General features: G+C 52.4%; 1 protein-coding gene across 4 annotated transcripts; it reads right to left on the bottom strand.

Moving 5' to 3' along the window:
- On the bottom strand, positions 1 to 26,732 carry ROPN1L (rhophilin associated tail protein 1 like). 4 transcript variants are annotated; one of them, XM_036104674.2, is made up of 6 exons: positions 26,332 to 26,732; positions 26,001 to 26,175; positions 22,058 to 22,181; positions 20,597 to 20,758; positions 12,446 to 12,621; positions 599 to 2,778 (listed from the first exon to the last, which is right to left on the bottom strand). In XM_036104674.2, exons 2-6 carry the CDS (start codon positions 26,129 to 26,131, stop codon positions 2,583 to 2,585), a joined length of 789 nt encoding a protein of 262 aa, XP_035960567.1. In that variant the 5' UTR covers positions 26,132 to 26,175; positions 26,332 to 26,732; the 3' UTR covers positions 599 to 2,582. The 4 variants fall into 4 exon arrangements, with proteins under 4 accessions (XP_035960591.1, XP_035960567.1, XP_035960573.1 ...); XM_036104698.2 differs by lacking the exons at positions 599 to 2,778; positions 26,332 to 26,732 and adding an exon at positions 1 to 335 and having other exon boundaries at positions 26,001 to 26,306; XM_036104680.2 differs by lacking the exon at positions 26,332 to 26,732 and having other exon boundaries at positions 600 to 2,778; positions 26,001 to 26,306.

Here is a 26,732-nt window from a genome sequence, read left to right as displayed (position 1 = left end):
CCAGGACCTGGAATCATGACCCAAGCCGAAGGCGGACACTTAACGACTGAGCCACCCAGGCACCCCGTATATAAGAATTCTTAAGCCTTCCTTCGATTCGACCCGCAAGGGTTCTTGAAACGTATCATTTCCTTTGCTTTTCATCATTGCTCCATATGCAAACAGATCCAGGAAGTCTTGGCTCAGACTTTGCAAATCCCAGATGGGTTCTAACTTGTTACGTCAGAGGGGAAAAAAAGTCTGTCTTCCCCAGCAGGTGCAGGCTTTGTTAGACAGGCGCCACCTCCTTACTCTCCAGCATTAAAAGACGTCTTTGCAAGCTCTACAAATCTTGACTGTAAAGCAAAAGCAGAATGATGAAGCCTGGATTTCCCACAAGCACAGGGATGTTCTCCTTCCTTAACCGTGGGTGGCTGGGGTGGCGTGCGGAGGCTCCGGGACAGCTAGCACGGGGCCGGTGGGCACCGACGATATCCCCCACCTCCTGCTGCTTCCATGTGATGGAGTCGTGGCTGGGCTGCTGACCGCTCCGCGGGAGACTCGGCGGCCCAGCCTCCTGTGCAGGAGGGCGTGGTCACGGGACTAAACGCCCCCCCCCCTCACCTGGAAAGGAGGCGACAGGCCCCGCCTCTGCTCCCGGCCTTAAGGCGTCAAGCCCGTGCTCCGTGATGCCCTCCGCCCTCCCGAGAACCACACAGTTGACAGCGACACCCGAAGCGAGGGCCAAACAAAAAGATGGTCAAAACCTGGGTCCCTGAGTGACCATGTGGAGCAAAGCAGCCCGTCACCTTGGACCCCCTCCCGGAAGGGTTCTTCTTTGAGAGTAAACATCTGTTAAGTCACCGCACAGGAGCTTAGCTTTTACCCTTAACTGACACCAAGGCCCTGCAGTCTGCTTCCTTTGGGTTACAGGTGAGGAGACTGGGCAATCCTCGCCCCCACCCCAAATCCCATGCTAGGCTGCAGAACGTGGGCTAGACCCATTCTCTTACCTCATAGCCCCGAGCTCTGCCACTTACTTAACATGGACACGATGTTTACTTTTTGGTGATGGGCCTGTGTCACCTCAGGTCTCTGAAAGAATCCACCCGGTATTTAGCACACAGAGCCACCTGCTGCTGGGGATCAGTGTGGGTCCAATCAGGAGAGAGAAACCACATAGTAATTCAAACAGGGGAGGGTTAATGCAAGATTCAGTCACTGGAACAGGACTGGGGTTCGAGGAATTGGCTGGTAAGAAGCAGTAAAAGAGTAAACAAAGAGCAGACCTCATCAGGAGTAGCCCTTGCTCCTCAGGACTGGGGTGGGGCACTCGAGGGAGAGGCCCCCAGGGCTGAGATCCAAACGTCCATGGAAAGGGCCTGGCTGTGGCTGACGGGAAGGCAGAGAAGTGGCCCAGCTCGCAGAACTTGCCAGAAATCTGCCCTCCAGGTGTTGGGGCTTACGGGAGAAGCTGCTGGCCCGCGAAGAAGAGCGGGCATGCCATTGCCGTGGATTTCAAGAACATTTACGTACACACAGTGATCAACTTTTGCCCATCTTTTTTCTGTTTTCCTTAGAGACTTTCAAACCCTTTCTCTTAGAGGGACACCAGTCATTGGACTTAGGGTCCACCCTAAACCCAGGGTGATCCCATGTCAAGAGTCCCAACTTAATTGCATCTGCAAAGGCCCTTTCTCCAACAAGCCACATTCGTACGTTCCACGGTCAAGCCTGAGACACGTCTTTCTGGGAACCATCATTCAAGTGATTACTATGGATTTAGAAATCCGGTTAGGTCTATAGCAAAGACCAGGTATTTCCCTTCCTTCTGCTTCAGCATGTCAGGCCCTTGACTGGTAGGTATAACTAAAGTGAGGGCCCAGCTGAGGTGGTACTCCCATCAGAGAGGAGGGGGCCAGGACCCTAACCCCTCAGGCCACCACGCCCCTGATATAGACAGGCTCCTCCACACTAGAGCCCGTAGCAGAGGGGGAGTCAGGTGAGCACCAGAGGGCTCTGGTCCCCCGCTGTGTGATGTGGGAGAAGCTACTCTTCCCTTGCTGTCACATCCGTAGGGCAAAGTAAATAACAATAATACTCACTTTCTGGGGTTGCTATGGAGCTTAAGTGAGTTAATGTATGTAAAATGGGCAGAATTCTAAAACGGCTCCCAAATTCCCACCCCACTGGTGAACACGCCTTGCACAATCCCCTCTCCTTGAGGATCTGGTGTGTATTTGCTTCACCTAGATGACCTTGCCCTTTGGGGATGAAAAATGAAGTCTACCCGTAACTTATGAGTTTCAGTGGCATGGAAGTGATCATGGAATCATGTTAGCTGCTGTTACCACATACAGCTCTAGACCCACATCCCGATGGTTCCTCATCCACAAGAGAGGGAAAGAACCTCTTCCTTCCAGCTCCAGCATGAGAAGTTCAAAAACAGCAATTCTTGTGAATGATTGGTGGATGGATGGATGGATGGTGCTCAGCGGGAGGAAATCCAACAGTTACACCACAGAAAGTAGGCAACTTCTTCTCGGAAGTTTCCACCAGTTTCTACTGTGTGCTTATCATTCCAGAAATCCTTTCTGTGTCTCTTAGCATGCATATGAATATGCGGAGATCTGGCTAGGCAAGCCCTTCACCCATTTTTCATGCAAATGACTGAGTGCCAGATGTTTCCCTCTCTTTGTCCTGAGCATTGCACCCTCGCTCCAGCCCAGGGCATCTGACCTCTGTGTCATGAGGCTTCCTTTCGTCTGGTTTCTGGTTTTTCTTGGCCAACACCAGGCCCTGGCAGAAGATCAGAGAGTGGGGGGTGAGGGGGGGCGTAAATGAGGCAGGAGTATTTGTTCCTGTGGCTGCCTCCCGGGAGGTCCCCGGGCGTTGGCTACTCCTCTACCGAATCCACAGCTCCCGCTTGGGGTCCCCTCTCCAGCTCCAGTCCTGTGACAGCCCCCCCCACCCTGTCAGCCCTAGGGTCATAAAGTCCCTCCCGTGGCTGCCGTCCCTCGTGGGGTCCCCTCCCCCTTCCCCACACTCTGGTAAGCCGTCTTCTGTGAAACGGTGCCCCCAACAGCTGTCCCACCCCACGCTGTGTCCTCACCTGCGGCGAAGGCCAGCACCCACCTCCGGTGGTTGGTGTGAGAATCCAGTGAGCCATAAAACCCTTAGCACAGGCCCAGACCTTACCCGGTGCTGGGTGAATGCACTTTGATCTCAGCCAGGCGTTATGCCAACCCAAGAGTCCCCGAGGCCCCACTGGGCGGCGTTTGCCAGGACACTTGGGACCGGCTGTCCGACTTCTGGTCACGCCACTGTTCCAGCCACTTCACGTTGGATTCGAGCATGACGCTGGGGTTTGGGGGGTGACTGAGTGGCCTCTGTGCCCGGAAGGGAGTCATTCTCTATCCCAGGTCTACACCGGCTCCATCCGAGCAGGGGCGAGTTTGAGACCTGCTCCACTGTGGTGGGTTACACACCAGCCATCCACGTGGCTCCTGGGAAGGACCCAACCGGGAAAGATAGGGCCTTCATGCATCCTGTGACCTCACGGAGAGCCCGCACCGGGGAAGTGGAGCAGATACGAGGAGGGAGGCAAGGGGACAGAAGTGTGAGGTTGGGGCACCTGGACACAGTGCTTCTTAGCTCTGGTTCAGTCTCCTAGAAAAGGGGGTTAATTATATTTCTGCACCCACCTCAGGGGTTCCAGTGAGAATGTGCTTTGATAACCAGGGAGAAGTAATTCTGCTTAAGAGTTAGAATTTTCCCTGGGGAGTGTCTGACCCCTTTCATTCTTTAGACGCCAAGACAAAGAGCCTCAGGCCTACGAGTGCTTCAAGGACCTTTGGAAAGGTTTAAGACTTGAATAAAATTATAGGCCTCGAATTATGGACATAGCAATATGACACTCAGTCAATGATTACTTTACCTATTCCTTCTTCATTAATTGTGAAATTGAGTATACATACAAATCTCCCTACATTTGAAAACCATTTGTAAAGCTAGATTTTCTCATGTTACAAGAATTCGTAAGTAGGCCAAGCGATTGCCAGGAAGTAACAGCTAATTGTAGTTAAGTGATCGACTTGCAGCTAAATCATTTTCAGAACAAAATCCCAGCCCTGCCTAACTGCCTCAGAACTCATCGTGCCAGGTGGTTGCGCATTCCAGAATCATCTCTACTTCCGCCTTTTCTCTTTCTCACACATCACGAACACCAACCAACAAAACCCACTTTCTTTAAAGATGAAAAATGCAGAAGCAGACAAAGAGAGTTAGGTCGAAGACCAAATCCTTCTGGTTGCAGCTTCAAGAACAACGGCTTTGGAAGTGCATCTCCGCAAGACGGAGCTCCTAAGTCACAAGGTCAAAGCCACTATCAGCCGATGTGCGCCTCTGGCTTTTCCAGTCCTGCTTTCCCCCAACCCACTCCCCTGCAAGGAAGGGAAAGCAGATATTTTCCAAACCCACACCTCACAAAGACCAGGGATTTTTTTTTTTTTTTTTTTAGTGTTCACTCTCCATCACTGTAAAGTCTGTTTTTTAAGTGACTAATTGGAAAAATCTTTTTTGGCTCCCGAGGTGCTGAATCCAGATGAGGCCATCTGCCTCCTCTCAGTGTGTGTGCAGAGTGTGGTTCTGAAGCCCCAACGATCCTATTGGGGTCCTCAGGGACCCCACCTGTCTCCCTACCACGGAGGAGCGTTTTTGCGGGTCTCCCTCCAGAGAGCCTTTGTTCAAACACTCCAGTCACTTTGAATGGTTTATTTCATCCAACATGTTAATGAATGATTCTTGCAACAAGCTTGCAGTTAAAGCATTTGACTGAGGCCCCCAAAGACAGTTAACAGTCTGATTGAAAGCCAAACTTCCTATGGCTGTTTTAAAAAGAAATAACTACAGGATATGAAGAAGAAGAAGAAAGGCGATTCAACTACGGGACAGGAAGAGTCCAAATCAGCAAGGGAATAGGAAAAGTGTTCTCTTTAATGAGACGAGGCCTGCTGGCCGAATGTTAGGAATCTCGTTGTCGAGGAGCAAACGGTCTAGTTTTGGCACACAGCGTGGTAGCTTAATTAGGTGCTAGAACAAGATGTTGGAGGCTCTCAGGCAAAAATGAGACAGAAGAGTGCTTCCCTTTATATGCTTTGTTAGTTATAAAATTAGTTCATTTTCTACCTTCTGTCTGGGCACTTGGGAGCCTTCAACACGGAGGGACAGCTTCTGGGGCTGAGGCTAAGCTGAGAGTGACCCAGAGGAAGACCCACTGTGCTGTGGGAGGGGCAGGAACAGAGCCCCCAGATGTCAGGCTGGGGTCAGTCTAACCGGCTACTTCGGCAGTCCTTGCTGGGACTGCAGTAAGGGGACAGGATTGGGGTGGACAACCACTTCCAACTCTGCTCAGAGGCCACCCTAAAGAATATTCTGGAAACACAGCTTGAACCTGACTGTTCAGATATGCACTTACCCAGAAGCAGAACCTGCATTCTGGTTGTCCCGCTGAGGTGACATTTGTGTTCGGGTGGCATCCGCTAGACAAAGGCCAGCTCAAGCTTCTGTACCCCGTTCTTTTTGTTTGAACGTTAGGGCTCGTGGGCATCAAATCAGACCAAAACAATTTTGAGGGGCTGGAAATTTTTTTTAAGGGAATGCTATTTCCGGTTCTATGACAAAGTCATTCTGAAGACCTGCCTTTCGTGGGGCACCTCGGTGGTGCAGTCGGTTAAGCGTCCGACTCTTGGTTTCAACTCAGGTCATGATCTCAGGGTTGGGGATCGAGCCCCCCATCTGGTTCTGTGCTGAGCACAGAGTCTGCTTCAGTTCTCTCTCCCTCTCCCTCTGCCCCTAACCCGCTCGCACGTGCGCACTCTCTTTCTTTCTAAATAAATAAAATCTTTAAAAAAAAGACCCACCTTTTGAGACGAAGGACAAACAGCAGAGCCCGTTCACCAGCAGGGGCCGTTTACTCACCCGTCGTAGCCCGTGTCCACCAGCTCGTTCCATACACGCCCTGCACAGAGACACGCACGGCCTCCCCCGCTGGCAGCATCCAGAGCCAGAGGGACACACTTGTGACAGCCGATGAAGCTCACAGCCTACCTAAGGGCTCACTCCTGGTGCTGTACGTTCTACGGGTTTGGACACACGCGTAACGATATGTATCCGTCATTATGGTATCCCACAGAGTACTTCCACTGCCCTAAAAATCCTCTGCGCTCCACCTGTTCACCCCCCCGGCAGCCATCTTTGTACTGTGCCCATAATTTGCCTTGTCCAGAATATCATACACCTGGAATCATACAGTAAGCAGCCTCCCAGACTGGCTTCTCTCACCTAACAATATGCATTTTAACGTCCTCTGTGTCTTCTCCTGGCTTGACAGCTCATTTCTTTTAGAGTGGATAATAACCCAGTGTCTGGATGCACCAGAGTTTATTTATCCACTCACCTACTTCATTCCCTTTCATTCTCTTAACACCTTATGATTTTTTGATAGAGTGAAAAAGTATCCCGATTTACATTTTTTAGTTCAGATGTCCATGTTAGCAAGTTTATTTATGATCATATTCATCTATTTTCAATCTCATAAAACTCTGTCCACGTTTACCTCCTTGACCTAAGCCAGCGTGACTGGTTAGCAATTTGATGAAGTTCTTCTGGTAAATGTTGGTGGCCTCCAGTGATGACAGGACGCAGGGGCTCTATGTCCCTCCCCTATAACCTCCCAACAAAATCACTAAAATGAAAGTATGGCTCACCCCAAATTCTACCAAATGCACAGACACTTGTTAGCAAGCAGGCCCCAAAGTCATCAGGTCCTTGGTCCCCTGGATGGACACGCTGCATGATAAGCTCTCTCCAGGGCTGACTCAGTGACATCTATGGCTGGCCTTCCAGCTGGGCCAGGCAGAGGGTCCCCTGGGAAAGAACCAGGCGAGGCAGGGTCCCTGGCTCTCAGGTAGTGATTACACAGGAGGGGGCTCTCTCCTCCCTGAAACAAATTCTTCCTGCTAACTTTGGGTTTTCACAAGTCTTTGAACAGGGATAACTTTAATTAGCATGGCGACCAATCTACAGAGAACCAACAAGCCAAACCATTTTTAAGTTCTCTGAAAAATGATCTAAGGTGTATTAATTGCCACTTCATTTTGAAGACTTGATATAAAGAAAGCAAATAAAGGATCTGGGATGCTCATTTCTGTTCCGTGGACCAAGTGCTGGTCTAAATTGTCTATTTTGGGGGCACCTGGGTGGCTGAGTCTATTCAGCGCCCGACTCTTGACTTCGGCAGAGGTCATGATCTCAAGGTTGTGGGGTCAAGCCCCACATCAGGCTCCACACTGAGCATGAAGCCTGCTTGAGATTCTCTCTCCCTCTATGCTTTTCCCCCTGCTCTCTCTCTCTCTCAAATAAATAAATAAAATCTTAAATAGTCTACTTTGTTTCCTGGGGCCATGATGCTCCTCCAGCTAGCAGGTGCTCCCAGGCCCACCCCTCCAAGAACAGATCCAGCTTCAGCAGAAGACACTCTTCCTAGGGGGTCTTAGGTGTGGTTGTCCGGGGAGCAAACATCAGCATTCCTGCTGGTCAGGAGTTTCCAATGAGGAAAAAGAACAGCCAGTTTTACACTGCCCATCCCCCCCCCATAGCATCCAAATAGACTGTTTTACGCAAAAAGATTGTTTCCTTGCTACAAATCCTTTCCATGTAAGGGTCTGCCAGGAAACAGGGTGAAGAGCAATTATTAAGTAGATCCCAGGACACACTAACTACACTGGGCTTCCACTATGAGAAAAACTCACATAACACACCTATGTGGTTAAAGACAAGCTGTATTTGGTGCCAAGGTTTTAAAAAGCACTATTTGATATTAAAAAGTGTTCTTCTCTGTAATAATGGCCTCTGTCTTCTGAATTTTCTTCTCGAGGTTTTCTAAACTTTCCTCGTCAGAACGAAGAAATCTGAAAGTCCTATCATGCCATTCTTTCTAGATTCTCTAGATTGGAAACAGATAAAGGCACTTATTAGTCATTTCTCACAGCACACAACGCAATTCTTATGAAATGCAATCTAATTTAAAGGTTTTACTTAGAAAAATAGATGATTTCCAATCTCTAATCAGTAATTTTTAACTCTAAAACTAAAGCATTATATTTTCTTGTACAAAAGTGGGCATTTATTTCTAGGTGAAAAAATCAGTACTATACATTCTTCTTTATTGGCCACTCAAATTTTAGTCACTACTGAAACAAAAGTATCCTTCTGTTGGAAAATTTGGTCCAGTGAAACTCAAAGGTCTTGAGTCTATGAAACTTTGGCATTGCCAACAGCATGTCCCTCGCTTTTTCTATCTATAGATACTTCTATTTCTTAAGAGATGGTGAAGCATTAGCACATTTCTAGTGCCAACATCCGTGGATGTAAAAATACTGAACAATATTCATTCTCTATGTCGGTGGGGGAAAGGAGAACCATCTCGAGGGCTCATATTTTCAAGGTAAAGGGAACATCAGTTAGTGGTCCTAAACCACATTTTACCATAAACAGCAACCATCTCTCACAGCCCCAGGGGAATCACAGGTGTCCAAGCTTCTCACTGTGGCTGCTTAGAGGTGAAGAATAGAATGCTGGAGAATGGTGCCTGTCACCCTGACCCCATGCTCTCCTGGGCATGAGGATTTCCCGCCACGGTGGCCCCTACAGCTCTCCTCAGGCTGCCGGAGAAAGTGGGTTTGCTGTCTTAGCTGTGCTAACAGCAAATGGAGGCTCAGCTGGAGTGTATCTCCCCAGTTAAGGAAGAGCCATTAACCAAGTGATAGAAGAGAAACACCAAATGGGATGTTCTTTGGACTTCCCTTGTGAACTGATTCTTCACCCCGGGTACCAGCTAATGGCTACAGAACAAATCTTGCCATGAACACACCATGTCAGATCCTTCTGGAAACAGGAAGGGGCCACCAACCTTCCAGGGGCTTCCCAAGCCTCCCAGGCTAGGTCCTTGAAAAGCCACCTCCGGGTCGGCCCCCAGGGCAACCCGTCGGCCAGGGCCCCTGGTCAGCCTGCCCAGCCCAGCCTGTCTCCGCGCATGCACGCCCTCAGCTCATCAGTACCTGAGTGTCCAGCACCTTCCACTAGGGACGCGTGGATGGGTCTGAAACACTCTTGGAAATGAGCAATGAATTCATGAATGCATGACTGAGTGAATCGATTACTGAATAGGCAGAAGTCCCTCCCACTGCCGAGAGAGGCCAAGTCAGCCCGTCTACAAAGGTGGGTGGGGAGCGGGTGGGGAGAGGAGTGCTCTGACCCAGGCCAGCCGGCCACAGCGCTCACCCACTAAGCTCCGCTGCCCCCATCCTGTGTGCCTTCCAGGCGCTTGCTGCTGGGATGGATTTGCTCTCAGTGGATGAGCAGAAGTTGTAAGATTTAGACAAGCCCAGCTCACAAACTCTGTGCCCTGATCCAAAATGGGTTACTGGGGTGCCCAGGTGCATTCAGGCTTTTCCTGTGAGCTCTGAGGGGGCTGTCCGTGTCGGGGTGCACAAGGCACCAGGTTATACACCTGACCCCCCACCCACCCGGCAACTGAGTGTGCTTCTCCTTTACCTTCAGCCCCTCCCTCCAGGGGCCACCCCCGTCTGCAGGGTCATCTGGGGGAGCTGGAGCCTGCACTGTGTTGGCTCCTCTGCCCCACGACTCCTCTGAAATCACCACTGCCAAGGTCACAATGTAAGGGACAGCTCTGCAGCTGGCCGCACTGGGCAACGCCCATCCTTGTCCACCCCCCACCCCCCGCCCTTCCTGGTGCCCTCTGTCCCAGGGTCACTCCTCCTCCTCCTCGTGCTCACCCCCCTCCTCAAAGCCTGGCGCTCCAGCTGCGCCCCCACCAGCCAGCGCCCTCCTCACCCGGCCACACCCGGCACCACCTGGGGGGACTCCAGCCCAGGCTGCGCTCACTGGACAACCCCCCGGGTCACCCCACAGGCCCACCAGCTCACGAGGCCTCCTCCCCACCACAGGGCATGTTCTGGGAGACAGCAGCACCCTTCGGGGCAGGCCTGGAAGCCTGTCGCCCACTCCTCACGTCCAGTTAGCCTCCCAAATCTGGGGCAGCCCTACAGCCTCGCCCTTCTTGGTCCGGCCCTTTGCAGAAGTCTCATGCCTCAGGGGGGGAAGGGGGTCCTTCCAACCAGAACCCACCACCCGCTTCCCTCTCTAAGCTCTTCTCCGTTGTCACCAGACTCAACCCAAACTCCCCAGAGGCTCCCGTGCCGCTTCACCTCCACCGCCTGTGGGGGGGCAGGCAGCCCAGGGGTGCCGTCCACCCGCCAATGTGCCCCGAGCACCGCTGGGCGAGCAGACACCACCCCAGGCCGGTGAACCAGCCCGCGTCGCTGCGCTCCATGAACATCCCATACGGTGACTTCGGTGACTTCTCGGAGGGACGGGGGGGGGGGGGGGGGGGGGCAAGTGAAGCTGCTTTATGGGGAGGGCCCTTTAGCAGAGGCCTCTCGGAGCAGGCGACATCCGGCAGCCGTGCAAAGGGGGCGGGCTGTTCCAAAAGCACAAGTGCGAGTGCGGAGCCCAAAGTGTGTTTGGGGGGCAGGGAGCTCGGGCTGCTTGAAACCCACAGACCCACGTGGCTGTGTGGGGCCCAGAGGCCATGAAGGTGTGGGTGAGAAGCCTTTGGAAAGTGACTCGATTTATCGTTTTAAAGGACAAGGGGCTGCGGGGGATGGGCTGGGGCAGGAGGAAGCGGGGCCCCAGGAACGGAGGGAAGGACAGGAGGTGGGATGGATTAAGGGGGTGTGGGGGGAGGAAAGGGGCATCGTCAGGGGTCACCCACATCTCTGTCCTGACCTCATGGGGAGCTGGTGATGCAGTTTACAGAAGGGGGAAACTGAGGAACGAAATGTATGGGAAGGATGTGGATTTCTGTTGGGACATTTTCAGCCTGGCGTGTGACATCCCAGTGGAAAGGTCAAGTGGGCAGTGTGATATCGGAGTCTGGAGCTGGGAAGCAAGGCCAGCTCTGTGACAGGACGGCGGTCCCCGCAGGAGGGGCCCACACAGAGGGCCAAAAGGGCTGAGATTTGCAGAGGTGGGGCAGAGGGAGGGAGGGAAGCGGGAGACCAACGGGAGTGTGTGTAGGAAAGCATGATGGAAGCTGCCAGCGGCCTCGGTGGCCTCAGAGTCAGTGGGACAGGTTGGGTCTGGAGTCAAATAGGGAATGAGTCTGGGGGGAGGGACAGGACAGCGTCTATGCAGCCCCCACTGTCCCGGACCCAAGATGGGGCAAGAGCTCTGACGCTGACACAAGGAGCTTGCCTGTGTCCCGGCGAGGTGGGATGGGGCCAGGAGGACGCTGGTGGTGAGGAAGGGGACAGTCCCAGGGCAGGCACAGTGGGGGCTCAGCTGGGCTGGGGACCAGGTCAGACTCAGGAGGGCGGCAGGTCAGGTGGGGGTGATGCCGGTCCCCTCCTATGGCTCACCACTGGTGGGCAGCTGCGGGTGGTACTGGAGGAAACAGGAAAGAGAAGGGTGGCGCCCTGGAAACGGGGAGCCGGGCCGCAGGGCAAGGGGCCGGTGAGCGTGGCTGCGGAGGAGGGGAAGGTGAGCGCCTGCAGGGACATTGGCGAGGGGAGGGTTGAGTCCCCAAGAACTGTGGGTGTTGGGGGTGTCGGGGCACGAAGAGAGTGTCCCCCGGAGGAGGAGGGCAAGTCAGTGGACGGCACACAGAGGAGAGGGAAGACCGGCGGGGGGAGGGCAGGGATTCTGAAGGAGGGAGGACAGGACACGGTCTGGGAGGGACGAGGCGGCAGAGCCGAGGAGAGATGGCCACGGTGGCAGCAGGGAGTCCCGGGGCTGGCCCTGGTGCCCCAGGCACGGACGGTGTGGGAGGGCAGGAGGGACCCGAGTGTGGCGGTGATGACAAGCCAAGTGGCCCGCCGTCCCGTTCTCACGGCCCTCCACCCTGCCTGCTGGCGGGGTCTGTGAGTCTGGGGTCCGTCTGCTCCCAGGACGAGCAGGACGGGGGCACAGGAGCCGGCACCCGATAAACATCCAGGGAACAAGGGCGTGACATCACACCCTCTACCTGCGGGGTCGCTGAGACGCGCCTTCTATCTTCCTCGACATGCTGTGATTTTAAACCACTGGACACACTGGACTGAAGAATCAAGATCAATTCTGATGAACTTTTCTTAGAGACGGGATAAAGAGAACCCGACTTCAGTCCAGCACTGCCCTGAACCACGCGTGAAGAAAAGCTGCCTCCTGAGGTTCAGCTTTCTTTAGCACGGCTTGGGGACATCTGGGGGACATCTGGAGCGCAATGTGTGTTGCTCTCCCTCCTGGCAAAGGCCGGATTCCCCGGAGCAAAGGTACCGAGAGGAGAGAGAGAAAGACCTTCTCTAGCGGTCCGTGCACTGGAATTCCAGGGAGGGCTCATACTTACACAGTGTCCTTTAAAGTGGCGAGATAGGATTCCGTGTCCACTTCAGGGATGTCCGAGTCCATTTTGGACAAGTAACGGTAGACGTAGGAGAACGTCTCAAACGGGATGCGCGCAGGCCCGCCCTCGGGGTCCGCGGTGAGGATCTCGCACAGGTGCTTCATCGAACTGTTCAGTGACTAGAAACACCACAAACCAGGGGAGGAAACAATTACTACCTGGAATCGCTACAGTGAAAGCAAGACAGCAGCAGGATCAGCGCTTGGGTATATTTTACAGAAATTCTCCAGCAAGTATGCTTCAATCAAAATGAAGAACTAGGTGAATTTACACTTGCCATAAACAAAGAAATAAAAAGGAAAGGTTTGATCAAGAGGCCTGAAAAGAATTTTAATCCACAGATTTTATTTTATATTAAAACGGGAATGAGGAAGCGTAAGTCTCCTTAAAGCTGGGCCCTAAGCCAGCCCAGAACCCCCCAGCCCCTTCAGCGCCGTGACACACCCGGGGATGGAGCTGTCAGTCACCAACGAGAAGTGCCATCTGGGGGGGGGGCTCTAGGACAGATGGCCTCGTGAGCTGTCCTGATGCCCACCTGCGATCAGCCTCCATGCAGGCTCCACACAGGGCTAGCCCTGCTCTGGGCCTTGTCTCGGTTCCAGAAAGTACCAGACCTTTCTCCCCTGCACACTGTGCATCTCGCTCATGCTCCTTCTCCCTGTCTGGGTCAGTCACCCCACCTACCCTGGCCGACACCTTGACTTTCAGCCTGAAAGCCGGTCCCTGGAGAAGCCATCCCACTCCTACAAGGCACATGCTCAGAGCATGCAGACCCTCCCTCCGAGCCAGGAGGGCAGAAGGATTGTATCCAATCCCTGGTGATCTCACAAGAGCCTGCAGGCTTGCAATCAGCCACGGCAGAAACATTGACACCTCCCTCATTCATGGGCTCACGCTGCAAGTCAGGACCCTTTGCCCGGAAGAGAACAGGCTGTTGACACTTAGGGGGCTGCACTTAGGAGGGAAGAGCAAGGAAAACACAGGTGGGACAGGCACAGAGGAAAGCTTCCCAAGTGGGGAGAGTCACACCCAGACCTGCTCGACCGGGACCGTGACTGTGTGCAGGGAACGAACCTGACGCCCTTAGGGACGCACAAATGGCTGGAGCCCCGTTTCCTACCCCGACGTGTCTGTGGGTCGGGATTCTGGGCACTGTTTAGCTGGGTCGTCCAAGGCTCCAATCGGGGTGGTGGCCAGGGTTTGGGCCTCCTCCAGAGGCTCGACTGGTGATGGACCTGCTCCCACCCTCACCGAATTTGCCGGCAGCTGCCGGACACACGGCAGGGCGCTGCCCCAGGAGCTCGGCCAGCTTCTCACAGTCGTATCGGGGAAAATCCCTTCTGCTTCGGCAGGGAGAGGGGGAAAAGGACTAAAGCGAAGTCCAGGGGCCCAGAGAGGCTGGGTGGCTGGCCCGAGGTAAGCCCGCAGGACCGCCACACCCCAGCACCTCGAAGAGCACCAGGCTGGCTCGCAGGGTGAGCTGCCCTGTCCGGGGGGCGGGGGGGCGGCTGCCTGATCAGCCCGGAGCTCCCCCCATCACCACAGCTGGGGCTCGGCGCATCTGGAAAACCCCTTCCCACACTCCCCGGGACCCCTGGCCGCGGCCGTGGCACAATGCCGGGGTGGATGGCACAGCTCTGACGTTAGTCTAACCCCGGGGCAAAATGATGCTCCGACGGGAGAAGCGACCGTGTTCTGTCTGCCCAGCAGGTGCTTTCTCCGGGGTCACCGCCCGCGCCCCTTCCTCTCAGCACTGGCCTTGAGAGGACTTGGTGAAAATAGAGCTGCACGTTCTATGATCCATGTTCCTCGCTTGAAACTTTTCCGAGACGTGCAGTTATGTTAGCTTTTGCTTTTCCATCCGTCACAAGCGAGAGAGTCATTGCTGAGCCTCAGGAAGGAGGCGGTTGGCGCGCAGCAAGCAGATGAGGTCTGTGAGACCGAGCTGCAAAGGCTTCCAAGGCGGAGGTATTTAAGGAAAACATGCATCAAAGCAGCCCAGCGTCACTGCCTTCTGCAAAGGCCCGATGACGTTACCGGGGCGAACGTTTCTGACGACGAGATGAGACGTGCGGCAGTTTGTACATCCAGAAGGATTCCTAAAGCAACTGGCTTGGCTTTGCCGTGCGAGCCTGTTTCCCGGACCCAGACTCCTCAGCTCCCAAGGGCTGTCGCCAGGGAGGCCACATGCTCGCCAGCCAGGAGACCCTCCAGGCAGGTGCCCCTCCTCCAGCCTCCTGCCCCGACCCCCCCCCCCACCCCGTCCTGGACACAAGCTGTCCTGGGAGGTGGGGCTGCCAAGCTGCACTTGGTCTTGGCCAAGCATCTCAGGCTGGGCCGGCGTGTGAGATTGAGGCAGAGACGTGAGAGGAAAACAGGCCTGCAGACACCTGTTTCCTGAGCATCTCGAGGGTGCCAGCTCCGTGGGATCTCTGTTTCAGAATTTTAGCTGCTCTTGTGATGACACACAGAGCCAGCTCACGCCTCCCCCAGTGCCCTTCCAGCTCGCCGGGACGTGACAATCTGCACAACATCTTGCAGGGACCCTTTTGTCCAGAAGAAGAGGGGGCCTGGCTCCGAGGTGTGGTCTGAGGGCGCTCAGGAGGGACGGCTCAGCGTTGCAAGCAGGGGTCCCACCCCAAAGTGCACTTTTTGTTTTTTATAAAATATTTTATTTTTATTTATTTGACAGAGAGAGAGTGAGAGAGCACAAGTAGGGGGAGCAGCAGAGGGAGTGGGAGAGGGAGAAGTAGGCCCCCTGCCGAGCAGGGAGCCCCATGCGGGGCTCAATCCCAGGGCCCTGGGATCACGACCTGAGCCGAAGGCAGTCACCCAACCGACTGAGCCACCCAGGCGCCCCCCAAAGTCCACTTTTAAAAAGCCGGAGGTCCTTTGCACCTACTTCCTCACCCTCCCAGGTCTTTTCTCATGTAAAACACGGTTCTGTTCATGGACTAGTGGCAGGGGAGGGTGGGAGACAGGTATCCCCCAGCTGGCTGGGATGCGGTCCTCCAGAGAAGCCAGTTCGTTCCAGCGTCACCATCCAGGGGAGGATGCAGGGCCCCCACGTGTGAGCAGTGACCAGGCCAGCGGAGACATGGGGGTGGAGTGCACCCCAACTCTCTTCTCAGCAGTGGGGTGACTGGTGCTGGGGGCCCAGGGGCAGCCTTCCCACTTCAGGGGGCAGCTACTAAGCAAGTGTGCGGCTGGAGGCTCCCACCCACGGGCGTGGCTGTATCTTTTCCGTGGCCACAGCGAAAAAGGAGTGTTCATGGTCACCCCAGAATGGGCTTAGAGGCCTAGCTGGGGGAGCTGACTGGAAAGCAGGAGGGGAGCGAGCCGGGACACTGCCTCTACCACTGGGCCCCCAGGCACCGGGATGGGGCGCAAGCACAGCTGTGCTGGGAGGATGCTCTACGAATGCCAAGGTGAGGGCCGTTAGGAGGCTGACACTGAGAGCTTTTCAGGGTAAGAACCATTTTCGGACAGCAAATGATATTAAGGATCTTCCTTAGGAGCTGTTATTCTCTGAGACAGGAAATGGCAGACTCTCATTCGGTGTCCCGACCTGTGGGCAGCACGCATCTGGGGCTACAGCTTCTCTAGCGAGGGGCCCTCCCCCCACCCGCTCGGGGTCTGCATTCAAATCCTGCTCAACCACTTCCAGTCTGAGTCACTGAGCTGCAGTGAGGTTCCCAGAATAGGCCCTAAGTCAGAGGGGCGCTGGGGGGATTAAGGAGAACCCAGACAAAGGCTCCGAATGTTCCAGCCCATGATGAGAACTCTAGGCGTGAGGCCCGTTCACAAGCAATGTGTTTGGACCGAAGATTGTTTGCACACGTGCACATTTGCCCCTGGACACAGGGACACGTTCTTGTGATGAACAAAGTCCGGTGCTTCTCAGAGCCTCACAGAGTTGGGCTGGTGGTTTGTCATCATGGACTTTCTCAGTCAGTGGGGGGGTGCGGGGATGGGGGACTTCCTTCTCAGTTTTTTTATGTAATAAAAAAGATCTTCGTGCTTAAAAAACAAAGCAGAGGATTTTGATCCATGGCTTTAATGCTTAGGATCATTGCCGGTGCTGTAGAGATGTAAAGATAAAGGTCACAACATAAAATGTTATTCGGCCAGGCAAGGATCTGCACAGCATGATCTGCCCAGGGCAGCCCCACTGCCCCTTCGCCCCATTCCTAGCTCCCAACACCATAAGCAGAGCAGTGCTTGGTGCTCCGGGGCAGGACAGAGCGGACGGACAGTCGGCTCCAGGGGGTCGGGTCGCCTGCTTACCGTGTTCACTCCCGAATCTTCAGCTCTCAGAACAGGACCCGGCACAAAGCAGTGCTCAACAAACATTTGGGAAGGAAGGAAGGGAGGAAGGGAGGATACAGACGACTCTGAAATGTAAGCGGAGGTTCTAGTCTTTGCAGAGACCTTAAGCTGGGTTCATCTGACCAGTGACTGTGAAGAGAAATTTAAGAGCATGGAGAATGCATCTGCCGCCGGCCATGCAGAGGCCGGGGATGAAGGAAGCAGAAGCAGAGCCTATTGTGTTGACAGAGCAACTAGGTTCCAAGGTAACAGAAATCCTACGTGGAAAAGGGGATAGGCAGCGATCCACTGTAAATTACTCATCCTGCATTTCACTTCTCCGTTTCCTCCTTTTTTGAAGGTTTTTTAAAAAGCATAAAGATAGGGGCACCTGGGTGGCTGGTCAGTTCAGCATCCGACTCTTGATTTCGGCTCAGGTCAGAATCTCAGGGTCGTGAGATCGAGCCCCACGTCCATGCTCAGTTGAAAGTCGGCTTGAGATTCTTTCCCTCTCTCTCTGCCCCTCCCCGCCCCTGCCGGGAACAACTGCATAAAGATGAAGGCTAAGATGCCAAACTACACCAAAATTGTCACCTCATCACCTCCATGTCACAGCTTTGTCTTGGTGTACCTCCAAGCTCCCCCAGCCAACGGGGGCACACAGTGGATTCTCCCCATGTGCGCCTGGCCGCCCCAGGGCTGTCTGCACTAGGGGCAGGAGTGGGGGTAGGCCACGGCAGAGCCGACACCCTCACTTCTGACACCTCCCGCTCACCCTTCCCCCAACCCTCCCTGCAACACAGACATGTGAACCAGAGGGGACCTTCCCGGACAGTCTGGCCTCAGAGTCCACAGCCCACAGCAGACACGACTATCGAGGTGGCCCAGCTAGGGGACAGGCCGGACCCCACACTGACCAGCAAGGGTGAGAAACAGTAGAGGAGGAAAGGAGAGGCGCCGAAGCTTTCTCGTGCCTTCCCCAGTGTTCAGTCCAGAAGGTGACCAAATGTCTCCACCTAGTGTCCCACACGACACATGGACAAGAAACCCTCTCTCTTGCTCCGGCTTGGTTTTAAATCCTGCGCTTACTTTTCATGATTGGGGAAGTAAACCTTACAAAGATGGATCCCCACAATATGAAATATTCTTTCTCACCCTTGCTAAAATCTAAATTTCACAACTAAGTTTAAAGGCACAAACCATAAACATTAATTCTAATATTAGATATTCATTTTACAGTATTAAAATCTTGCTTTCACAGAGTTCCAGATAAACAAAGCGCCGTGAAATTATCTTCAGTAGGTACATCTGTCTTTGTCCTTCCCTCCCCAACACCCCACGCCCCCGGTTATGTCTGAGCCCCGCTCTGCCGCAGGACGGTCCCTGGCACAAATCAGCCCGGGGCGGCAGTCCTCTCTACCGCTGGCGGAAACACTGCCTTTGGGCACTTAGGTGACTCAGTATGCAGCAACCAGCCAGCATCTGGCTTTATGGAGTTTCAGCGGTTCTCACTGGGGCCATTACGAGAACCAGTAAATGGGGGTCTCTTCACGGAGTGGATATTACACAGCGGAGACAATGAATGACCTACAACAGTCTGTGATGTTGCAGAGGGAGATGGAAATCTAATTGGGAATGAATACAAGTTCCAGAAGATTGCTAACCACAGAATTAGCTTTTCATAAAGTTAAAACCCACGAAAATTAAATACTGTATTTCTTGGGGTATGTATGTGGCCCACAGGAAGCAGGAGATTTGGGAGGGCGGTTGCCTCAGGCTGGGGAGGCAGGGGGACGGGATGGAGGAAGAGAGTGCAGGCAGTCACGTCAGTGTGTTCGAGATCATGTAGGGCCCAGGGGGGTTTCCTACACAAAGTGACTTCTAAAAATTAACATCAGAGCTGAGTGTGCGCCACGAAGCGAGGACTGAATTATCCAGTCTCTGAGGTCCAAAGACGGAAGGGAGGGGCTAGGGGCACCTGGGTGGCTCAGTCGTTAAGCATCTGCCTTCGGCTCAGGTCATGGTCCCAGGGTCCTGGGATCGAGCCCCGCATCAGGCTCCCTGCTCATCAGGAAGCCTGCTTCTCCCTCTCTCACTCCCCCTGCTTGTGTTCCCTCTCTCACTGTGTCTCTCTGTCAAATAAATAAATAAAATCTTAAAAAAGTGGGGGGAGAGGTGAGAAAAGGACCCAGCTCTGCAGAAGAGGGAGCCCCTTCTTCACACATATAAAATGGTAACACTCCCTTCCCTGGACCCCAGTGTCTCACACAGACACTCAAACACTGGAGCTGAAGAGGGGCTTCCAGATTCCCAAAGAAGTCCTGCCAAAAAAATTAACAAAACAGGAGACAACAAATGTTGGAGAGGTTGTAGAGAAAGGGGAACCCTCTTACACTGTTGGTGGGAATGCAAGCTGGTGCAGCCACTCTGGAAAACAGTATGAAGGTTCCTCAAGATGTTAAAAATACAACTACTCTATGACCCAGCAATTGCACTACTAGGTATTTACCCCAAATACACAGATGTAGTGAAAAGAAGGGCCATGTGCACCCCAATGTTCATAGCAGCAATGTCCGCAATAGCCAAACTGTGGAAGGAGCCGAGATGCCCTTCAACAGATGAATGGATAAAGAACATGTGGTCCATATATACAATGGATTATTACTCAGCCATCAGAAGGGATGAATACCCAACTTTTACATCACCATGGATGGGACTGGAGGGGATTATGCTAAGTGAAATAAGTCAAGCAGGGAGAGATAATTATCGTATGGTTTCATCATATGTGGAACATAAGCAATAGCATGGAGGACCACAGGGGAAGGGAGGGAAATCTGAAGGGGGAGACATCAGAGAGGGAGACAAACCATGACAGACTATGGACTCCGAGGTCTCGGGGGCGGGGGGGATGGGGTAACAGGGTGATGGGCATTAAGGAGGTGTCACACGCAACTAATGAATCATTGCACACTACGTCTGAGACTAATGATGTGCTATACCGTGGCTAACTGAACATGATAAAAAAATAAAGAAAGAAAGAAGAAGTCCTGCCAAATCTTCGCACTCCAGCCCTTCCCTTTCCACCCCTCCTTGGTTCAGAGTCCCCTCACTTTGGGAACTGGAGGGTCATCTCTGTCTTCATTCACAAAGTTCATACTTCAACGCCACCAAAGTTGCACCATATCTGTTAGCTACTAATCATATATTTTAACTCAAATATAAAATAATTTTACGCCTCTTCCCATAGATGAGGAGAACATAGTATCTGTTTACCAAATGATGTGCAGTTCAATAAAAAGTCACCGATGCATTCTCTTCTAACACTTAAATGCATTGTCATAATATCTGTATGTTTTATCTACTGTTAACAATTTTAAAATTGAAGCATTCCCAAGTATTTAACTTCTGCAAATTAAAATAACTATAAGCCTGCGGGACGCCTGTGTGGCTCAGCTTGCTAAGCAGCTGCCTTTGGCTCAGGTCATGATCCCGGGGTCCTGGGATTGAGCCCCGCATTGGGCTCTTTGCTCAGCAGGGAGTCTGCTTTTCCCCCTTCCTCTGCTGCTTTTCTGCTCGCTCTCTCTCTCTCTCTCTCAAATAAATAAATAAAATCTTAAAAAAAAAATGTAAGCCTAAAAATACAACAGGCACTTGAAAAAGAATTGCTTCTCTCAAAGTTACTAAAGTAGTGAAAGTGTTTCTTTCGGTTACTGAAACACCGACATTACTTTTAAGCCAGGCCCCTGATTGCACAGAATTATTCATATGCTACTTGTAGGTACGTACCCCACCAAGCATGCTACATCCAAGCGCTAAAAATTTTATCCACTCCATTTTGTCTTCGCAAGGATCCAATTGCAACAACGCTCTGAAGTTCTCTATTGGCAGGCACAAAGTTTTCCATTTCTGCTCAAGATCTGCTAATTCCACATACCGCTTGTGGCCACACTGTAGAGAAAACACAGTATGATGAAATTCCTAAGTTTTTAAGTCTATAAGTATATTTTTTAAGTTTTAGAAACCTGTGAAATAAGATAATGCTTATGAATATTTAAACATATCCCAAGCGCCCAACCGCATGCAGGGAAAAGATGAACTCTGGTTCACGACATGGTTAGCCCTGGGAAAGCAGGGTGGGAAGGTGTGCGGCGGGAGGAGCACGGGCAGGGAGGGGGCAGCAAGCTGATATTGGCCTGTTTTACTTCTCAAAAGGAGAAAGGCCTGAGACGCAAATATGGCATGATGTTACGACTGAGTAAAACGGGCATACACAGACTGGGTATGGGATTCTCTGCTGTCTGTGCGAAACACTTCACAGCAAAAAATGAGCTTCAGTAAATAAAATAAAAACATTTAAAATCCAACCCGCTAAATGTGTTAACAGTTAAATGGAAGAAACCTTAAAAGTGAAAAGAAATTCCTTCCTTCCATTTTTTTAAATAATCTGTGAAATTGGTAATGCTTGTGATCTGTTAATAGCATTCTATGTGAAAAGTTCTGAGCAATTTTAGCGTGTTTTTCCCCAAGTTACCCCTTCCGATGGTTATCCGTTAGAGAAAACCATGGAATCATCCTATTTTCAGAAGTCAATGTACCACAGAAGCATGGTATGTCAAATGTAGAATAGGGACAAATCACTTTAAAGACCAACGTTATACCACTGATGTCACTTTTACTGACACGACACGGTCATTAGGAACGCCAAGCCTGACTGGGTGATACCCTCCCGATTAACTGGTTTCTCTAAAAGCAACGTGGTGGGGCGGGTGAGGACGGCCCTCGGTTCCTGGGCGAGGCCCTGCCAGGAAGGATCTCACCCCCGCCCAGGCTCTGGACCACACTGCACACCAGACGCCAAAGGGCAGTCTGTTGATCAGGGGAAGGCGGCAGCAGATTATTTCTTTAGCACGTACACAATTTTTACAAGCATATTTCAAGAAGAGACTTGCAGCCCCCATTTGGGAGTTGAATTTCCAGACTTTTAGTCCAGCAGCATCTAGTGTTTTAATTTGGTATTTAAAAGCAATTCTATTTCACTTGCCTACCATCTAATCACGAATAGCTATTTGGGGTTCTTTAAACTAGAAAAAGGCCTCTGAACACAGCAGATTCCTCCTCTGAAGAAATCTGGCAGGTGTGCGCCGGGAAAGCTGGCCTTGCAAAGGTGAGCCGGCGAGTCTGCCACATGCCACGCAGTGGCCATGCTGTACCTCGTGAAGCTGGCGGAGAACAGAGACCCCCTCCTACCTGCTTGTGCAAAACTTTCAGGAGTCCTTGAGTCAGGCCTGTGTCTGTTTTCTGAGTGGCCACAGGCATCTCGATTCTGTCCTTGACAGGAAGTGGATCTCCTCTAGACAAAGCTGAAAAATACCTAACAGCAACAGACATCTTTGAAGGCTCATCAGTACCCAGAAAACACTGGAATTCACGCGGTTTCTTAAACAAGCCATGAGCGTGACAGTGCCCAGGACACCTCCAGGGACACCAGATCCGAGGGCGGGGCTGCAGTCATGGCTCCTCCACTCCGATCCCCAACTTAACCCTCTGTGCATGCCTCAGTTTCTCCGTCTGCAAAGCCGACAATGGCAGGCCCTGTCGTAGGGCTCCTAGGAGTAGTGAGCTCAAGCTGCAACAGGCTAGACATGCTGCTAGGCACCAGGCCATCGGGGGGCTCCTGAAACTGTGCTATTCTTATCAAGCACACGCTAGGAGGGGTCCTGACCTGCTGCCAAAGGAGGTGGGAGATTCAGGACCCAGTGACCCAAGGGCAAGGTCATGGTCCAGTCATTCTACTTTGACAGTTAGTGTTTGGTCTTCCCTTCACTTGGCCCTGCTGCTTTCCAAGGGGGTTGACTTCAACCACCTCTGTTCAACCCTACAGGGTCTCGGATCAGGGAAGTCACATGTCTGCTCCGCTGGGGACCAACCACTCCACTCCATGACGTCAGATGCCATGCCTCCCCCCGCCCTTCACTTTTCCTGCCTGGTATTTTCTTTAGTATTTTTTCCCCTTAACTGTTCCTTTCTGGGATGCAGATATTAGTGCTTAGATTGGGGGCTGGGGGGGTATGGAAATAGCTTAGGGCAACAAGTCAGGAGGGGGCACACACCGGCTTCTGGCTGGTGGGGACCAGGAGAGGGTGCCAGGAGTGCTAGAGGTGGCCGGCTGCTGAAGCCACGTCATTCGCCACTCCAATGACTAACACAACAAAAAAGAAACAATATATTCAGGAAAACGAATAGTGTATCATCCACCAGGGCCACAGGCCATCATGTAAAAGATACGAATAATTAGAAACATCTCTGATTATGTAACAAAGATAGCTGTTGATAAATAGATACTTGATAGGCTAAAAGAAATGTTATACCTCATCCCCTTTTCTCTCCCCGTCCATATTTTGTTGACTTAACAGTTGGAGGGAAAGTCAAAACAAGGGCAGCAATGTGGGAGATGAAGGTGAACAGGAAGATCTAAGGTGACAGGGAGGGGGCATGGGGGCATAGTTTTGCCATATTGTTCCTAATTAGGGTTTTCACTTATTCCGGGGACTTTATTCCTTCCTCCCCCTCACCGATCAAACCACAGCGTCTAAAGCAGCGGTTCCCAACAATTCTCCCACCCCCCTCCCCAGGAAGGCACTGGCAATTTCTGGAGACATTTTTGGTTGTCTCCAGAGGGGATGGATGGTGCCTCTAGTGGGTACAGGTCAGGATGCTGCTAAGGGTCCTATTACGCCCAGACACCCCCACACCACCACCTTTCCCCCGTACACCCCCCCAAGCAATGATCCTGTCCAAAGTGTCAGCAGTGCCAAGGCTGAGAAAGCCTGCATTAGGGGCGAGCCCCCTGGTGCTAATCCCTGGAGGCGCGTGTGAGCAGGGACCAGTTCTCACTCCAGTCACATGCACGAGGCACCAGTGACAGACCCTAGCTGCGGCATGACTAGCGAGGCTGACTCACCTCCACCACCTGAAAGCCTCCTCTGTGAAGAGGTTAACCTGAATGCCTCCTGCCGTCTTCCACAGCAGGAACCTTCCTGTGATTCCTGGTTCTCTGCTTTGTCTTTAGCTTTTTTTCTTCTTCTTGTCACCGCCCCTTTGTTGGTATGCTAGTCTTCTTCCCAATGCCCTTGCCTTGTCTTAACCTCAAAGGCCAATGTGCCCTCTTCTGAGCAACATCCCTCCCTAACAGATTCTCCTTTGTGACAGCTGGGACACATCTGAGCCCATTTCACATACACTGCTTAGTGAATAAAGCTTGCTTTTTCTCCTAAACCCCAAAATTGTTCTTGAGAGAAATTAAGTGCATGGAACATCCAGAAAGTGCTCAATTACGCCTTTTAAATTAAAGTGAAGCTTAAGTTAAAATAATTTAATGTCCCAAGGAAAAAAAATGATTCAATCTTGGAATGTCCTGTCGACTACAAATAAACTCTCGTGTGTCCCATCTTTTATTGATGCTTGGATGATGGTTAAAAACAGAGGCCGTAATTTTTTTGGCAAGAACCTTGAGAGAATCTTTCAGAAGCAACTGACAGAAGTGTCTGTCACAAGACAAAGCACTGGATTAATAGGTAGCCTTGTGTGGTGGGTTCAGTAAGGGCCCCAAAGACACCCAGGTCCTAATCCTGGAATCTGTGGATCTTATTTTGCATGGTGTCAGGGACTTGTAGATGGGAGAGAGGATTCTGAGATGGGAAAATTATCCTGAATTATCTTGATGGGTCCTAAATGCAATCACAAGCATCCTTGGAAGAGGGAGGCAGAGGGAGAGAGACTTGAAGATGCCACACCACAGGCCTTAAAGATGGAGGAAGAGAACATGAGCCAAAGAATACAAGGAATGCAGCTCCAGAAGCTGGAAAAGGCAAGCAAGGGATTGAAGTCTCCCTAGAGCCTCTGGAGAGAAGGCCTGACAACTCGACTTTAGCTAGGTGAAACTGATTTTGGACTTTTGGCCTCCAGAACCGTAAAGAGAATGCATGCCTGTTGTTTTAATTCATCAAATTCTGTAGTTGTTATAGTTGCCACAGGAAACTAATTCACCTTGGATATACAGTTTAGAGAAGGTCAGTGAAATCTGACATGCTAGTTACTAAAACATTTAATTTTTTTAAGATTTTATTTATTTATTTGACAGAGAGAGTGTGTGTGCGCAAGCAGGGGGAGCGCCAGGCAGAAGGAGAGGGAGAAGCAGGCTCCCTGCTGAGCAGGGAGCCCGATGTGGGGCTAGATCCCAGGACCCTGGGATCATGACCAGAGCTGAAGGCAGACGCTTAACCGACTGAGCCACCCAGGTGTCCCAAAACATTTAATTTTATACTGGTTCTTGTGATCATAAAATTGAGTTTCTAACTCTGTCTACTGAAAAGGGACGAAGAGCTTTCCTTTCAAAACGAAATGGGGTTTATTTTAATGGTTCTAAAGTCTGTTAACTTTGTAACCTTAAAATTATGAATGTCTGTTCCTGAAAATAGGATGTTTGTTGCAAGAAACAGTGAAGGCTCATTTGCCTTCAGTGAACTAAGCTGATCAAAGTTTAACCTTATAGCGGCCTTGGGATAATTACCCCAATATGACCTCTGTTGCTTTGGTTCTAATAAACTCAACCAGATACCGAACCCTGGGAGGATTCTCTAGGATGAGGAATTTAGCCTTACAAGATTCCTTACAAAAATCATTTTGCAGGGCGCCTGGGTGGCTCAGTTGGTTAAGCGTCTGCCTTCGGCTCAGGTCATGATCCCAGGATCCTGGGATCGAGTCCCACATCGGGCTTCCTGCTCAGCGGGAAACCTGCTTCTCCCTCTCCCTCCGCCTGCCACTCCCCCTGCTTGTGCTCGCTCTCATTGTCAAATAAATAAATAAATAAAATCTTTTAAAAAAAATCATTTTACAAATAAAATAAAGGGACTGTAGTAGTTTGATTTTATAACACAATGCAGAAACGTTTTGCCCAATGCAATTGCTTTGTGTTAGTCTGAGGAAGCACCACTCTCCAACAATGGAGCTGTCATCACTTCGTGGGGAAGTGAACATTTTGCAGTAATTCCCGGGAAGGTCAATCGACCCTGATGCCCCCTAGACAGACACTCAGGTGCAGACACCACCGACGCGTCGGAGCGGCGCTCCAGGTGCGGGGGCGGGAGGCGCGCGCCGTCCCGCGGACCGGCCGGCCAGCCCAGGCGCTTACCCCGCGGACCACTGCAGCACGTCGGCGGGCTGGGTGCGGATCGCAGCCTTGGTGAACTGCTTCAGGATGTCCGGCAGCTCCGGGGGAATGCGGATCTGCTGCGCGCAGAACATGGTATCGGGAAGCGGCATCGCTCTCCGCAGACCGGGACCAGGCCGGGAAGAATCAAGGTGTGCTGCGTGGAGGGGGAGGACGGGCCGGTGAGCCTCGGGGCGCGGGCGCCCCCGAAGGGCCGGGCCGCCCTGCCTCCCCCGGATTTGGAGCCTGGAGGGGGGACCGGGGTCTGTGGCGGGGCCGGGCTTGGGGGCGGGCGGCCGGCCGGGGCTCTCACCCGCTCCTCCTCGAGCTCTTCGGAAAGTGAGGGCCAACTGCCCCTTCTAGCGACAGCCGGGAAGCGCCCCCGGCAGCAATTGTTTCACAGAGGTATCCGAGCAACCGGGACGCCTGATGGCCCCGCCTCGTGGCCCCGCGCAGGCGCACACGCCTCGGGCCAGGCCGGGCTGTCGCAGGCGCGGGCCTGGGAGGCAGCGCTTGCGCAGGTGAGGCTCCGGCCCCTTTCTGCCACTAACTGGCAGTTAAGGGCGGCAGGAGCTGAATGTTTCACCTAGAAAAGGACCTTTTGATCGATTTCCCACTGCCAAATGTGAAGGGCGAATTCACGAAGGACACCGCCCCCCCCCCCCCCACTTCCCCTTGCTCTGGCTACGTGAAGCTTAAGGACGAGATGACTCG

The sequence above is a fragment of the Halichoerus grypus genome, chromosome 2, assembly GCF_964656455.1.
Source record: "Halichoerus grypus chromosome 2, mHalGry1.hap1.1, whole genome shotgun sequence".
In the NCBI taxonomy this organism is placed as follows: domain Eukaryota; kingdom Metazoa; phylum Chordata; class Mammalia; order Carnivora; family Phocidae; genus Halichoerus; species Halichoerus grypus.
Note: the sequence above shows the minus strand (reverse complement) of the source record. Positions and strands in the feature narration are given on the sequence as shown.

What these genes read in the sequence shown, in the direction of transcription:
- ROPN1L (XM_036104674.2), bottom strand. Translation starts at nt 26,131, where the DNA reads ATGCCGCTTCCCGATACCATGTTCTGCGCGCAGCAGATCCGCATTCCC. An exon ending in GTGCTGCAGTGGTCCGCGGG is followed by an intron (nt 22,182 to 26,000) that starts GTAAGCGCCTGG and finishes TGTTGCTGTTAG; the next exon opens with GTATTTTTCAGCTTTGTCTA. An exon ending in TGAAAGTTTTGCACAAGCAG is followed by an intron (nt 20,759 to 22,057) that starts GTAGGAGGGGGT and finishes TTTTCTCTACAG; the next exon opens with TGTGGCCACAAGCGGTATGT.